Source organism: Pelobates fuscus, chromosome 4 (assembly GCF_036172605.1).
Source record: "Pelobates fuscus isolate aPelFus1 chromosome 4, aPelFus1.pri, whole genome shotgun sequence".
Classification (NCBI taxonomy): Eukaryota; Metazoa; Chordata; class Amphibia; order Anura; family Pelobatidae; genus Pelobates; species Pelobates fuscus.
Window position 1 is genome coordinate 117,497,497 of NC_086320.1, and position 17,770 is coordinate 117,515,266.

Genomic DNA, 17,770 nt, shown 5'->3' on the forward strand with positions numbered 1-17,770 from the left:
GCCATCTCTTAAATGCATTAAATTGAAGTACTTCTGCTGCTACTACTCCCCCTTGTTTCAAATGCCTTTAATTGCAGTGTTTCTGCTCTGCCTGACCGAGTCTTGCAGGGTGTGCTACATTTGAAAATGCAGATGGGAGAAGTTAGCGCATTATTGTCATCCACACTGAAGGACAGTTGCTACAGACTGGATGTGTAGGAAAGCTTTCATCAGGTCAGGGTGGAAGGAGTGAGTGGGTGGTGCATTGCCAACTCACTTTTCCCAATGGCCTAATGAACCAGTTAATGTACAATCAAGTTTTAAAAAAAGTTTTCCCACCGTGCACATAAACTAACATTTCCCATGATTCCCCCCAGCTACTGATCATAGAGATGAGTCTGTATTGAGTAGAATGAGTACTGAATTTGGCAGTTTATCTAGATATGCTTCAGAAATGCTTCGGAAGATGAGTCCTCTGTGAGATCCTTAGGGAATATTTGGATTTTGTCAGTTAAGTTGGTGAACTGTGACTTTCAAGCAAGTTTATTAGAAGGACTTGAACTGGAGAATGATTCATTGACTTGGGTTGCCAGGGGCAGTGTTAGGTTCCAGAAACACTTGAAGCTTCAGCCCAAAGACACGTTTACCTCTACACTAAGAAAGAGGTGGGGTACATCATGCCATATCCCTGCCTTTCTGTGTTACGTTCTGTTCTCTCTACCCTTGAATAGTGTGCTGTAGTTCTGGCAAAACTACCGCCGGAGCAGCCGGTGCTACTGCGATGAGGCACAGAGCACTAGGGTGGCCCAGCACAGAGCTGGGAGCTCCACCACTGAGTTCTGCTGCTGCTGCTCGCCTGATGGGCCCTCTGGCCAATGCTGCAGCAGTGCACGGAAGCAGGTAGTATCAGGGAAGCCATAGCTGGAATCAAGCACACAATGCACAGGTATTAAATGTGATCCTGTCTCTTTAAAGCAACAGAGTGAACTAGTACCAGTGGTATTATATGCATTATATGCGCTGGAACCTCAGACATGAATCTTTCAAGAATGGTTTAGCCCCTTAACCTCCTGGCACCATAACAACTTAGTGTTGATAGTTGTTATGGTGCCTAAACTGTTCCCTTAAACTTGAGGCAGCAATTGCCCAGAGCACCTGCCTTGCAAAGGCTTCTCATTGAGCTGCATTGGGAAGTATGTGATTGGGGGAAAAGGGGGTGGGGGAAGCTTGCAAAGGCTGCAAGGAAGATTTCTGCAGCTTTTGCAAGCTGTTTTTATGTATACCTCTAATGAAAAAAGGCATACATGTCTGCATTGGGGATATATCTAGTATGAAGTGATTTTTAATTTGGGTAGTGGAATGTGTCTTTATAAAAGTTTCTGAAATACAAAACCACATGCATATACATTTGAAAAGACTCCAAACATTAAATTTTTACAGACCAAAGCATGCATGCTCAGAAATGTCATGTCACTGCTGATACCCTTAACGCTATATTTAAATGTGTAAGAGGGGTGTTCCATAGCCATGTGACTGCAAGGGTTAATTGCAGACTGAAACTGCTCGCAGACTTAGCCTTTCTGCTCAGTACAATGTTTCTTGAGCCAGCGTCTAGAACAGTTAAACTGAGCATACTTTTCAATGGAAGAAACACATTGTAGCCAAACCATAGCTTGTTAAAAGTATCATTTCAAGAAACTGCAAGGCTTGCTTCCAGCTCTGGGCAGGCAAATCTTCCCTAACATGGGAGTCTGACACACAACCATTACCCTCATCTTTTCCAAAAGTACAGCCCTACATGGAAACACATCAATGGCTTTACTTTATCTGTCTCTATACACAATCTAGCTGAGGACTCCCTGTCTCAATGAGCAGGCAGCTAATCTAGGAGATATGACGTCACATGGACCCAGAGGGGGGGAGGAGGAGGTGTGGAAAGGAAGGATGAAGCTGAACAGAGTTTTGGAGGAGGACAAAAAAAAAAAAGGCATCCCCAGGCAGAGGGAAGTTCACTTTATACAGAATTCCATCGGCTCCAAGGAATCTGACTGGGTTTAACTTTTTTTAAAGCACTTTTTGTTTTTTCCAATGCGGGACTCGTCAAGATAGTGTAGTTACACTTTGATGCCTGAAGCTCATTTATCCCTCTGTATTTTGTCAGGAACTCCTTTATTTTTAAAATGATCCCATTCTCAATGTTGCGGGCAGGGAAGGTTGCCGCCAGACCCATCATGCTGTGGACTTTGCTCTGGGTTATCTTCAGTGGATGTCTGCTGAGTGAAGCCACCCCACACCTCACCTACCACAAACCTAGCCAGAAGGGCAAGTAAGTTACACCCAGTACTCTTCACTGACTTAATTCTTCAACTAATTCAGCATGGACCAGTTAGTTTCATGGACTAGGGATAGGGGGACTTGACTGAGGGTGTTTAGAGTGGTAGTTGACCTTAAATTGAAACATTACAGTACACTCGCTTTCATGTGTGGAGGGTGAGGAGGAGATCCTTATCGTGTATGTACATCTGTATAGGCTTTGGCCAAACGTGTTAGTGATAATGGGTGGATAATTTAAATCTTCATAGGATTACAATGTGAAAAAGTGTCCTGGGTCTCTGAAATCTGTAATGGAAGCAGGGGGTTAGCCTGTACATGTGTATCCAGTACTAAGGATAAGGGTACAGACGGACACCCAGGTAGCTATATGCAGGTTCGAAATAATCCATTCTAGTGGGCTTCTTTACTGGACATTCTGTAGTCTGGAACTGTAGAAGCAGCATGTTAAAAATATTTTAAATCACTATAAAAACAAGCTATGTACTCTTTATTCAAATGCTGGGATTCTGGGATACAAAATATAATGTAAGAATCCATAGGTTGAGTTTTAATTGTGTAGGCTTGTTAAGTTCCTGGGCTCTGTCCATTGATGTATATTTTCTAAACTAGTCCTGCTTTGGGGGTTAACAGATGGAAACAATAGTTACACCACCCTTAACCCGAACTCTTTAAGAAGTACACAATACATTGTGTTTTGCTATCTTTTCATAATATCCTGTATATTGTATACTGATTAGAAGAATATCCTCCATAAACTGCCTTATAGTCTGCATTAACGAGCTACTGAACCTAATGTTTGTTATGGTTTATTTTGTAGGAACTGGTGTGCTTATATAGTGAACAAAAATGTGAGCTGTACAGTGATGGACGGAACAGAGAGTTTTATTCAGCCTCAGTACAGATGTGCCTGGAACCAGATGCATTGTCAGCCAATAATGGTGTAAGTAACAGTGCAATCACTGGGTGGGGAAGCTGGGATGTCCGAATGTACTTTTCGCAACTAGTCTTAATTAGAAAAACAACTTTACTTTTATTTAAACCACATAATCCAAGCATTATAAATAGTAAGGGCCTCATTATTTATAATGCTTGGATTATGTGGTTTAAATAAAAGTGTGTATGCATGTATGTATGTATGTATATGGAATGTGTCACTAGAAATCCCCTATCTTAAACTAATTTGTATCTGGGGAGGGTGTGAAAAGTAAAATTGGATGTGGAAATCCATACCTCTTTATTCTGCCAATTGGGTGCCTCAACCCTAGAAGGGAGATCAACAAATAACCATGAATGTGACGACACCTGGAAAAACTTATTGTATTACTACTTTGCCTCTTGAACAAAGCTGACTTTTTTTTCTTTACTGAGTCAAGAAGACAATTTACTTTTTGATTATTTATAATGTTTATAGATGTTATGTACTGGTTACATATAAATCATGTAAATGGTAATAAGAACTGAAAAAAAGTTATTAAATTAACACTACAAGCAGCATAACCACTAGATCATGCTGTAGTGGTTATGGTGGCAGGAGTACCCTGGCACCCTTAATGGAAGTAGTCAAACTATTTTAGAACTGTTTGATATCTTGCCTGCTATCTGCTGGGTACTGCTCCCAACCTTCACAGCAACGCCCAAGGCAGACGGACTATCTCTGCCATGGCTAAGATCAGGTTTCCAGGGGTTCTGGTACTGGAGGAGATGAGGAGTGGCGCCCTAAGGTCAGGCTCAGGTAAAATGTTGAATGTTTCTAACGTTTGACTCATTACAATGGGGGGCGTGTACGAGCTAAGGCACTCGTGGCACCATAAGTACTACAGCACTCTGTAGTGGTTATAGTGCTTGGAGTGTTCCTTTAACCCCTTAAGGACACATGACATGTGTGACATGTCATGATTCCCTTTTATTCCAGAAGTTTGGTCCTTAAGGGGTTAAGGACATGCCGTGAGAAACTTGAATCTTTAAAGCTTGGGGTTATAGAAATTCAAATATATTGTGCAATTTTGGTGTCACAGACAAGCGTGTCATTCTCCATGATTTTGCAATGCAAGTTCACATTCTACTTCCCTGATGTAATTAAACAGTCTTCCTCCCTGATGATAAAACCATTGTTTAAATAATAGACATCTGCTATAACACAACAAATAGTAATACTGAAAGTGCCAGCTACTTTTATACTTTTTAATGTTATCAGTGAGCATTAAGTATTTTTTTTTTTATCTGCCACTTGAATGTTCTAAATGGTATAGAAATGTGAAATAGTCATGATCAGATTGAATGAGGACATTCTATTACCCCATTAAATATCAACTGTCTGTGCCTCTGCTACTTGTAGAATGTAGAGGAAAGTAAATCCATCTATCTATCCCCAGCGCTGTAAAAAGAAACATATTTCCTCCATCATGCATTATGTAAGAAGATTCCTCTTTCGGGGGGTACCGCTGACTACATGGAATGCGGTCTGAAAAAAAACATGATAATCAGGGACATATTTATTCATAAATTGACTAGTCTTTGGGCCTTGGGAAGCAGGGGTGATTGGGAGAGAGATTTATAAATAATAAATATTATTATTATTTATTATTATTATTATTATTATTATTATTATTACATGAGCTGTTCACTGCAGCCTTCACCCTATAGTTTGCTTACATATGGTGCTAGGTATTTACTTGCCCTAACAGTGGCGTTCTGCTTTTCTGCCATTTCATTGTACCTAACCCATCAGTGCAGTACATTGGCTCACTCCATCAATCCCTGTGAAGTGCCAGGATTCTGGACAGCCACTGCAGTTTCACCTTTTATTTAATTCAAATCTTCATGCGGATTGTAGATAAAATGAACACTCCTACCACCATAATCACTACAATTTTCTGTACTCCTGGCACCCTCCCAGAGTTAGTTGTCAAGCCCTTTTAACCTAGTTAAATATTTGAAAGCTTACCTGAAGTACACTGGGTACCATTCACTGCCTCTTCTGGAACCTGAGAGTGTCCTGGCACCACAACCACTACAGTTGGTTGTAGTAGTTATGGTGCATTGGGCATTCCTTCAGATATCTAATATTACAATTTACAATATATGTGCTTCTCAAGTGCATCATACACATATTCATGGTTTATGTACATTACATATACAGCATTCACATCAGGTACAGTTTATTGTGATATACAATGCATTACATAAGTGAACTTATGTTACACATGGACATTGTGTTAAACAAGACAAATGCTTGAATATACCTACATTTTGTGAATATAGTCCCTTAACCCCTTATGATGGTCTATGGCTATGCTGTCAGTCTGTCATATTACAGATTGGGATGATCTCTAGGGACCACTCCGTGAAGACTGCAAATAAAAATATTGCACCTTTTAGGAATTAACTATTATAGATTTGAATATGTTTCTAATAAATATGTTTTTATATTTTGAATCCAGAGAATGTCTTGTTAAAAGTCCCTTCAGATTTGTAATTAACATCTAACAAAAATCATTTAATTTCTTACTTGGTGGACAACTTGACAACCTTCACATCTGGAGCTAATTAAAATCATGTAATGTGTTTTTATACATGTTCTGAATTATATTCAGCAGTTGTAGTGTGATTAGCAACAGGAAATTGCATGATCTCCTCACTTTCCCATACCCATAATAAACATGTTCTTTGATTACTTTTGGAGTATACTGGTTGCCTTGCACTTTAACATTTAACATAATTCGCTGTCTAACTGTATGAAAAAACATGCTACGGGTGAATATTTTTCTACGGCTAGTAATGCTGATGAAGTTTGTCAGTTCTTGGCTAGAGATGATTATTCTAGATTCCTGTCTTCAAAGATACATTGATTGAAACACAATGGTTCTGCTTAAATTTTTCCAATTCAGAACCTAAATTAGAATGCATATTCTCAATGCTGTCTGCGCTCAATGTAAATTCCTGCATCAAGAGTACGTTCACTCTTGTCATCACTGCTTCAAGCAAGCTGGAAAATGTGAATTGAAAATAATGCCAGTCATAATGTATAACAATCTGTGTCACTCAAGCAACTTCTTTAATGTTGGTCTATTCATGTCTTGCATTGGCATTGAATACTCAACTGACACTGTTAAGGCCAATGGGTCATTTCTAGATCTGAGAATGTGTCTTGTGACACATTGCAGTAGCTTGTGTACAATATCAGTAACTATTATGCATCGGCTGCTAAATGTTAACCGTACACCATATGTAAAAGGGGCTGATCAGCCACCCATACTGAAGACTATATTGAGTCTGTTGGTCTGTCTATATAATCAGCTTAATATGCCACCTTTTTAATCTTTTTGATATATGCTGATTTCTTATCTAATCTGTCTGCTGAGTGCCTACTTATCTATCTAATCAACTTGCCTGTCCATCCTCACTTTGTATCCAGAGCATAAAAAGAAAAGCTGGTGGAGATTTATCAAAGTTTTCTGGTCTAAAAAGTAGAGGGTATTTATCACTAACTGTTTTGTCTAGCACTACAGTATATATGCTTTATAATTTAGTCTAATGATGAATTAAAGTTTTTTTTTTGTTGTAAATCAATAAAGTTTGGATTTTTAAACCTATTCCCTATGGGGATTTGTGGACTTTAAGCCTACTAATCTCTATTTCTAGTTAGTGTATCCATTGTGCTTATGGTTATTTGTTTTCCCTCCTATCTGGTATAAATTGAAACCCATCTGTAGATAAACTGGTACTTTATTGTACAAGCCCACCTACTACATTAATTTGTGTTCTAAAAGTAGTCTAGACAACTAGCACTAGGGTTACCAGCATGGAAACCAGCTGAGCCGGCAAGTACAATAATATCACCTGCCCTGTTATGTTTGGCACCACTTTTTAAAACACAACACTTTGATAAATTTCCCCGATCGTCCTCGATCACAATCTGTCTTTTGATAACTGTACATGTTATGGTTGTCAATGAGCTTTCTAAGGACATTAACACTATCATAATCGCCTTTTTCATACCATTTTCAACATTACATTTTTATTTGTTTATTTTTACAGAAATTGAGTTGCCATGCTATTTTGGTGATGTTCAGTAGCACGTTGTATAATTGTGCATTTTTCATTGGTGACTATAGCAGGACTGCCTTTCTAAATTCAGTGGAGGTTTCTCTATCACAGAGAAGATTAAAATGAAGGTATTTTGCTAAAATGATCCTGCTATACATTATACTACATTTAACTAATGGTCACAGAACTGAACTTATGAATGGGTGGCCAAAGTATTGCTATGTGGGAACTTTGGGTCCCAGCCAAAAAATGTGACAAATTACAGTATTTAGCAGTCACGAAAAAGTCCAAACAATTGCATCTTATCCAATCAGTTGGATAAGATGTATCAACACACTAACAGGGCTGTTTTTTTCTTGGAAACTTCAACGACCAAAAGGACATGAACGGCTTTCCACCAAATTAAAAGCCTCATCTAAACTGCCTCATCTAAACTGGCTTTGTGTAGATAGCAGTTTTTGCTGGTCTTTTTGTATTTTTATTTAATTTAATTTTATTTATTATTTGTTTATTTTGTATAGTACCTTTCACAGCTCCCAAGATGAACATGACGCCAGGTAATGTCAGGATAGGGTGTGGAATCCCCTGTGAGTGAGGTGTGGTACCTGTATCCCCTCACTGTCTATACCAAATGTGTGCAACTTTTGTGTCCACAAATCAATGCTTATCTTCATGCAAACACTGTGAATATAACAGGATCCTAATCCTATCAACACATTTTTTTAGTGTTCATTTAGATTTGCTTGTCTAATTCCAAATTGAGATTCTATCTGGTTATACTAAACTATTTTTGTCTCTGATCAAAAAAAAATATTCATTATTATTATTATTATTTTAATTATATAGCACCAGCAAATTCTGTACCGCTGTACAATGGGTGGACAAACAGACACGTAATTGTAACCAGACAAATGGACGTACAGAAACAGAGGGGTTGAGGGCCCTACTTCGTGTGCTTACATGCTAGAGATAGTGGGGCATAGTGACACAAAAGGGTATAAGTAGGGGTAATGAAATAGGTTGCTAGGAAAGTATTTACTGAGAAGTTAGGTTATTTTTGACAGTTGCAGGAGGAATCATGGGGGAGGGGGAGAATGAAATACCACCAAAAGTTTAAATTATATGCTTTCCTGAAGAAGTATGTTTTCAAAGATTTTTTTGAAGGAGTGGAGACTGGGTGAAAGTCTAACGGAGAAGGGAAGGCGCAGCCCTGGAGAAGTCTTGCTGGCGAGCATCAGATGTGGGAGTACGGACAGAGGATAGACGTAGGGGCCTCAACGGGACATAATTGTGTATTAGGAAGAATAGGTAGGTTGGAGCAGCATTATGTAGGGACTTGTAAACAAGCACTAGAATCTTAAATTGAGCCCTATATCTAACTGGAAGCCAATGTAGGGACTGACAGAGGGGGAGGTATGGGAGGTGCGGGTGGACAGGAAAATGAGCCTTGCCGCCGCATTCATTATAGATTGCAGCAGTGCAATCTGGGAACACGTAAGACCACTGAGTAGGGGATTGCTGTAGTCAAGGCGAGAGAACGGCATGGACCAATACACTATGTTTTTGAGATGAAAGCGGCAGCATTTGGCGATTGACTGGACATGAGGGGTGAAGGAGAGGTCGGAGTCAAAGAGAACACCTGGGCAGCGAGCCTGCAAAATAGAGGTGATGGTGGTGCCGTTGACTTGGAGGGAGACAGACACGGGAGTAGCAACACTTGAGGGAGGAAAGACCAGATGTTCTGTTTTGGATAGGTTGAGTTTTAAGGCCGTGAGAAGCCATCCAGTTGGAAATCGCGGAGAGGCAGTCAGAGACATGAGTCAAGATAGGCAGAGAGTGATCAGGAGAGGACAGGTAGATTTGCGTGTCATCTGCATATAAATGATAATGGAAGCCAAAGGAGCTGATGAGATTACCAAGGGAGGCAGTATAGATGGAGAACAGTAGGGGACCAAGGACAGAACCTTGGGGAACACCACCAGAGACGGGTTGGGGAGAATAGGTGAAATTCGGTTATGGGTTATGCCGATGTCAAAAGGTCAGCAGATGGTGGTCAGATAGAAGAAATGGAACATTGGAGAGGTAGTACAGAGATTGGCGAAGATGAGGTGAAGAGTGTTTCCTGCTGTGAGTTGCTGAAGTAGAGCACTGTGTGAGGCCGAAGGAGGTCATCTGCCTCTCTAGAAAATTGTGTATTAACTTTTATTCCCAAAACAGGTAACCACTTCATTACAGAGTTAATTGAAGAAAAAATAAGTATTTTTTTATATGCACCATTAGTACAAACTTATCCCATAAAGATCAACTTTAAATTGCTGTTAAGAGATTAAATAAGCGTGTACACATGAAGGTTCTATTTGTCAATAAAGAAATGTTAGGAACCATTAAAATATTATAGATCATGTAACAACTCTTGCATTTTTATTCTCAAAAAGTTGTGAAAAATTAGTACAAAGCAAAGTATAGCCACTTTGTAACAGTAGCTGCAAAGTAAAAATGGTCAAATACCTTTATTGATTAGTAATAGTAAGGATTTTGCTGATACTTTTGGATATACAGATTCATAAAATTCTAATAGAATTCTCAAATATAGACCAAAAAGTGATTTGGAACGATGCTCAAGCTTCAGCCAGAGAAGTTTGCAAATTCACTGTTTAGTGAATAATATCTCAAAGGCTGGAGAGGTTTCTGTGAGTCAAATGTTACTGACATATTTAGCATATCTAATACCTAGAGAAATAGATTTAGACTTTTGGCAGAAAAAGTAATTTAAATTTGGCTGTGTTCACAGAAATGTATGCATTTCCTAGCAATTAAGTTATAATCCTTTAAAAGTCACAGGGTTGGGCGACATGTTGCGCAGTAACGCGTGATTTGTTAATGATGTAATTTGGAAATGCTTAGCACATTGTCTATGGCTGCTCATTGAGAAGCACTGGTTTGGGCCATTGTCTCCTCCACTAACTGACGGGAGGCAGAGAGTTCAGCAGTGCTGAGGGAGCCTGATAATGAAAAAAACCATAAGTAAAAAGCTTCAGTTTATTATTATTTTTTTTATGGCAAACAGGGGGACCTTCAGTACCATTAGGGACATCTATACTATAGTGTTCCGAATCCAGGTTTGTTTTCCTAACACCATAATGTTCCTTCCAGGGACACACCAGGATGGATTAAGCACTTTCTTTCAGTATTTTATATACCAGTAGATTGATATTCCTCTCTGCGTGATCCTCTTCAATCTGACTTCTGCCCTTACATTTTACAGAGCCTACGCTAACTAAAGTAACGTTGACGTAAGCAACTAGTGATCTAATCACGTCTAATTTTCAAAGGCTACTACTCAATACTAATTCGTCTTGACATTCCTGCTGCTTTTTACACTGTTGATCACACGTTCCTTCTTCAAACCCTTCACACCCTTGACCTTCGTGACTCTGTCCCTTCCTGGTTCTCATCCTAACTTTCCCAACAATCATTCAGTGTCTCTTTTTCTGCGCTCAACCATTGTTAGATGAGGTGCCCTTGGTCTGCTTCTGTTTTCTCTTTAAACTGCCTCTCTTGGAAAACGTAATTATTTTGTATTCTAGTACCAACTGTACGCAGAAGATACCCAGATATAACTCCCTTCCTCTAATCTCCCTCCTACCATTTTATAATGCATCACAAGTTGTCTCTCTTACATCTTCAACTAGATGTCTTCCAGCGCATCCACCCTCTTTGTATTACTAATCCTCCGCTGTCACTCCCTGCAAAGTTGACGATCCCCTCATCAGCCCATCTTTGCAAGTGATCTTCACATTTTTTATTCTTTTTTAAATTTCTATATCCTGCACTTAGCTTGTCTGGTGTATCCCTTTATGCAGACTCTGTATTGTTTCTGCTGCGTGTCCCAGCACTGCCGCCAGGGCCCTTGCAAAATATAGGCACAAAGGGATTGAGTGAATTAAAAATTATAGAGTATGTTATTGGTCATTGTGGAGAAGTAAAAGGGCACGGTGGGGATGATCTGGACGACTGTGCTTTACACCTATGTAACTGAACCACTGAATGAATTTGATGTTTACAAGTTGTTAGAATGTTTTAATATGCAATCATGGAATCCAAGACTTAAAAGGACAATTGAGGTTTTGTTTCTATTTTCCCCTTTCCATTACTGCTGCTTTTCATGCATATTCACAGAATAGTTTCAACAAATGTGTTTGTGTTTTATGACTGTTATTCGATTTTTTTTTTTTCCTGTGTACTTGAATTTGTTCTTTTAAGATTTGGCTCTGTTGTTGTTTATGTTGGCAATTCTATGGAGAGACCTTTAGTAATTTGCTGTATAAGACTTGGCCGGTGCTATCTTTGTAGGAGGCTTGGGATACCTTAGTGGGCCACAGAGCTGGCTCATATACCACTTTTCTGTTTCTTTATAAACGTTTGTAATATTAGAAAGCTAAACAAAGTATGTTTTTTTTTTTCCACATTCTGTATTTTAATTTACAATAGTGGCATTTAAAATATTGGTCTAATGTCCATTTATTTTAACCTTCTGGGTGCTAAAACAAGCAGTAATGGAGTTTTGCAATGTCTAGCTTACCGTCCTGACTCTTCAAAGGAAAATCCGGGACCATTTTTTGATGGGTTTATGACTGCAGTGCTACGTCTGTTAGTTGGTTAGTTGCATAACTTTTGATTGGCTAACTATTACATTAGGAAGGGAAATACCCTCTTTTATCTGGGGCCCAGTACAGATCACATTATTTCCCACCTGCCCTGTTGTTTTGCTGTTTTGTTCCACCTTTTGTTTTTTGTCACAGCTTTAAGACACTTAGTACATTCATGGAAGCCACTGTTCAGGTAGGCACTAGGAAGACATGCCTGATGGTTACTGACATGATTATTTACTAAAGTGAGAATTCAGAGTTTACTCACGGTGACTTAGTAAGTATAACTGAGCTGAGAGAATTTTTACAATTGAGCTATTGTGCCTTACATTTTAAATTCACTTTTAATTGTCCATTTAGTAAATAGCCCTGTGACACAAGTGCGAGGGTAGTTGACTTTGAAAAAAAGATATTAATGCTAACTGATTTACTAATAATAGCTGTGTCCAATGCCCTCAGTCAAGCAGACTTGTCGATGTTTTATTTAGTGACGTTTTGGGTATTAACTGTGACTGGGTGGGTCATGCGAAGGTTGTCAAGTAATCTGTAGGTTACAGCCATTCCTCTGACCATTAAAATAACACAGTGAGTCTCTTTGCTAGCCTGAGATTGTGTGGGTTTGTACATGGGCTGGTTGCCTGTGCTCTCAAAACTCTGCAGTACTAAACAGGCCCACTGTTATATTTCCCATTTTACTACAATACCTGAGGCTGTGCAGGCTAATAGACTATAATGAATATGTATGATGTCCCAGTGGTGTTTGCCAGTGACTGAATGGTAAGATGAGTGTTAATGATATTCAGAATACATCACTGGTAGCAGTGGAGTCGGTGAGAAACATAGTGTGAGTGTGTTGGTAATGTACAGATCTCTGTGAATGCTCCTTAGTGATGAATAGGTCGTACTGATCAATGTATCAGGGATACTATGGCACACATTGCAACTCCAGCAGCCGTCTGTCAGTTCTGTTTATATTGTGTGGTCCATGTGACCAGTGAGGTCCATCTACGCAATCTGTAAATTTCATGCTCAATAAATAGTCCATTTTTAGGAGGGGCAGTCCCTATTTTGGGCCCATTTCCCTCTGTCCCTCTTTGCTATCAGCTCTATATTGATGGTGTGTCTGCGTGTATAATTGTGATGAGTCGTTAAACTAATTATGAATCCGTTAGAGAGGAGTTTGGCTGGAAAGTTATTATGTGAATCTATGAGTGACTGGTGAACCAACGTTATGAAGAATACATTAAATAAATGGTTACTATAGATGTAGATAGAAGTCCAGTGTTAGGTGAACAGATTGAATAAATAAAGCATGGGTTTGGTAAAGCTGGACTAAAGGTTAATTTCTTTGTTAAAGATGAGTTTAGCGACATACTGAAGTTTGGATGGCAGGGAAAGATTTTGAAGGTGTGTGTTTTGTTGTTTTTTGACACATCTTTACTGGTATAACAGATTGCAGACTTTCTGTAAAGCATCCTATTCAATTCTTCAGTCTTTTGGGGAGAGCTTGAAAGTGCCATAGAGTAGAATGTGGAGCTTACTGCTCCAAGTATGAGATTATTCATTATGGAAAGCATCCAAAGAAAGAACTACTGTGATTTCCCAGCGATTATGATTTTTTATATATATATATTTTTTTTCATATTGCTGGTCACACTTTGTAGAACTGATATGCCACATGCAAAAAGTTTGTTAGTGAGGAAATTGTAAAGGAAGATTGTATAGATGTTCCACAAGTGGTGATACTTGGGAGATGCTTTGCATCAAGTCTTAAATGGATACTGACAAGTCTGACATTAATTAAACAAATCTATTTTATTTGCAAATGGAAAGGAATTGGGTATCACTTGATTCATTGATCATATGTAGATTCCCTGGGAGAGTTCTTATCATCTTCAAGATTTGTGTGTTTAATATTCATTTAGATTCACTTGTCATCATCCAAACTAATGTATATGATGTCCTGTTGCACAAAAAGATTTATGCAATCCTAAAAAAATTATATATATTTTAAAACCATCAGAACTTTAACACGGTGGCGCTTCTCCTACACTGCATGGATCTGTGCGCTATTTGGAGAACTTGGGCGCTCAGATCAGGGCTATTTGGGTATGGTTTATTTTTTGTGGGGTTATTATATATTTTTATATACTTTTATGTTGTTTTTGGATATTTTTGTTTGTTTGCCTCTCTGTTCCTGGGAGATAAATAGCTTACTGGTCTTTAACACAGTTATCTCCCAGGCACATATATCTTTGGGAGGCGCTTGCGTATTGTGTGGAGACCCCCTGCTGGGGGTTGTGTATATAAGCAGGCAACTTGGCCATAATAAACCAGTTCCTTTACACCCTTCACTCAGTCTGGGCTAGTGTTTGGGTGGATCAGCTATACTCTTTGCAGGAGAGCTTAGTCACTTACAGCTGTACCCAGGACCCTGTTCCAGGGCGGGAAGCGACAGAGAGACCCCAGCAAAGCTGCGGCGGCGGCAAGGGGCTGAAGCACTGTGTTCCAGAGGAGAGCTAGGAAGCGAGCTTGCTGGAGGTACCCAGTCTGGGTCCCAGTCGGTCCATCACACCCACTGTGTGTCCTCCCCAGCTGTAAAGTTTAACTCTAGCAGGCCCCCATTCTTTGTCCCTGCAGACTAGCAGATGGCTGCTATCAATGTTAAAATTATCTCACCATCTCACAATGTATAATCTTCCATTTCTCGATGGATTTTTAAAATAAATGTAAAATTATTTTTTGTATAGTAGATCCATGGGGCCATGCCAATTTAAGCCTTCTATTACCTTTCATGTTACTTATGATTCATTGCAAAATATGCCGGACAAAATCCAAATAGTGTTTTAGGACAGTTTCAGAGTGATGTATGCCTTTAGATGCAATCAAACAGAAAGAAATATACTTAGGTTTACATTCACCAAAAAGTGCAGTGCTCGTGTGTTACACACATATAGAATTGAAAAATGGTATTTACCCTTTCCAATTAAAGCAGCTTGGTAGATAAAAGGGAATCCTCTAAAAAAAAAACTTAACATAAATTCAAAGAGCAAAATATCTACAAAGGGTAAATAAATGTTAATAATTCAAGGTTGAACTCACATGTGTAATTAGTTTATAGAGCCCATCAAAATATAGGTGATAAAGACTGTTCATCTTTAGATGCGTAGCAGTTTAAAATGCATAAAATCAATTACAAACATTTCAAATTTCAGTTGAGATTAAGGAAACAAGTGTGTTTAGCAGATAGTAATGTATTTAAATGTCCCCAGCTGCCCATTTTAAAAGGGGAAAAAATGTCTGGCTTCCATGTGGATCAAAGCAGAAAAGCACAAGACGTTATCCTTTATATTTAACATATCTTGTAGAAGATACTAGCCACACATGCCTAAAATGGTAAAAAAAAAAAAAAAAAAAAAAGACCCTTATCTTATATTTCTAAAGGGATAACCCTTTTTGATATTCCAAGCTTCCTAATGTTATGTGATACTCAGGCCTACCAACTGTCTTGATTTTAACAGGACCGTCCCTATTTCAGGGTCCTGTCCTGACGTACCCGGTTTATTTGGATGCACCAGAGTAATGTCTCCTGAAAGCGTTGTGTGAGCGCATCACTACACATAATTCCACTACATTAAGGACACTAGGACCGTACAGAGAGCACTGTACTGGCGCCCTCTGTATGGTCCACACTACATTGGGCTCGCCTGCGTAATTGGCCAGGCGGGCCTACCCCTTTCATTGTCAATCTGCCATTCTGGGTTGCACCAGTGATACAGTTTTTATCTCTGACCTTCCTCCTTTTGTCCTTCTTTACGGGATGCAAATGTTGGGAGATATGGATACGAAATGAGAGAGTGGCACATTTTTTATATTTTTGGAGACCTCTAATCTCACACAAGCACACAGAGGTTTCCAACCTTCATGGGACCAAGTAACACTTCAATGAGAGTGAAGTTTCAACGCACATCTACTTTTCCTTTTTCTTTTACCTAATTAACAGCTGTGATGTTTAGTTGGATTCTAGATACAGCACTTCTGTCTAGCCCTGCTGAAATATTGGGTTTTCATGCATCGCTAGATGAGAATTCTAGTTGTAATCGTGACCCTTATTAGAACCCTGAAGTCAACGTGTTCATGGGATATACTAAGAAAATTTAGCTACTTCCAACTTCTAAAGTAAACACATTGTGCTGATTGAAAATAAAACCTTTTTTTTTTTTCATGCAGGCTGTGTTAATCACAGCTAGGAGAGATGTGACTAGGGCTGCATGGGCAAAAAAGGTGATTTTAATGCCTAAATGTCAGAGTAACTGCTTATCCCTTTAAGGTGGTTTGAGACACACACCAGTGTCATATGCACATTGACTGAAAGACAGTGTCCTATACAAGCATCTACAATAATTATTCATATTATTATCTATTAAGCACCAACAAATTCTACAGCGCTGTACTATAGTATCTAGCATTATGGACTTTGTATGTTTTAAAATACTGATATTGGCGGAAAAAAAGAGAAGCCACTTACTGGAAAAGCCTATGCTTTTAGACTGTAAGCTTGTCGAAGAGGATTGTTTTTAGCTCCGGCTTCAGTCAGCAAATTTTTATCATTTACTTATCTTTTCACCATTGCACAATTGTAGAACACTAAAATAAGTTGGCATTCTAAAATAATTATCATTATTATAATGTCTCATTCACCGCGTTTCTCTGCTTTGGATTAAGTGCCAGGGCACTAGGTTAGATTTTCTAATTCAACACCCTGCCTATAGCCCAATTAACCCCTTAAGGACCAACCTTCTGGAATAAAAGGGAATCATGACATGTCACACATGTCATGTGTCCTTAAGGGGTTAAATCTTAAACTGTCCCTGGGAACAAGACTTACCTCTTTGAACTGTGATGTTGCAATCTCCAGCTGCTGCCTTATTGTGCTGGCTGGATATATGCTTGCCAGACTTTAGTAGATAACAAGGTGTTGTGCAGATTTACACATTGTTTGAAATGTTGCTTTTGTTGATATTTTAGAAATCACATTACATTTTATATGCAATATGTTGGATCTTGGAGGTACAGAACACTTTTTTTTTTTTTTTTTTTTTTTTTTTTTTTTTTAACCATTTTAGGAATTTTGTTAAAGAGAAACGGTTGCTCCCAAGTATTCCCTATATTATAAAAATGTGGTTTGTGAACTCTGAAATAAAATTTAAAATCCACACTTAAACTGACCTGGAACTGAGAACATCCATATTTGCTCCTTGTCTACCATCATTAGGAAGAAATGAAAACAATTGCATTGTGTGCCTGTATTAAACTGGATAGTGATGTCATTTCCTAAATACGAGTTTCACATAAAAAAAGGTTAACACAAATTATAGGCTATATTCCTAGTAAAGCAACAGGTCTGCTAATAATAAACAAACCAAACACAATCTCACTAAGAGTGCACCAGCAGTCTCTAATACATGGTTGAAGTTTTGCACTTTTTCGGGATGTTCACACCTTTTGTTAACATTTATGTTTCAACATTCTGGTAACATTTTGCAAGTACAGTTCATGGAACATTGTATCATGGGTTTAATATTTCATCCAACATTGGAGACTACTTGGTTCTGCAGTAAATTAGGATTTTGTTCTGCTGCCTAAAAAGTCTGCAATAAAAACATTAGGATTACTTAGTATAATCATCGTTTCTAACATCAGATCGGAGGCCCATGTTTTGTTTAATATATATTTTTATTGGATACTTAATCACAGGGAAT

At 38.6% G+C, this 17,770-nt stretch overlaps 1 protein-coding gene across 1 annotated transcript in view; it reads left to right on the forward strand.

The window, feature by feature from the left end:
- Window positions 1-1,971: 1,971 nt before the first annotated feature.
- EMILIN2 (elastin microfibril interfacer 2) overlaps window positions 1,972-17,770 on the forward strand; it is a 71,791-nt gene continuing 55,992 nt past the window's right edge. The window contains exons 1-2 of the mRNA XM_063453046.1: window positions 1,972-2,305; window positions 3,131-3,253. Of these exons, the coding sequence (XP_063309116.1) occupies window positions 2,160-2,305; window positions 3,131-3,253 (269 nt within the window). The 5' untranslated portion in view covers window positions 1,972-2,159. The remainder of the gene's footprint in view (window positions 2,306-3,130; window positions 3,254-17,770) is intronic.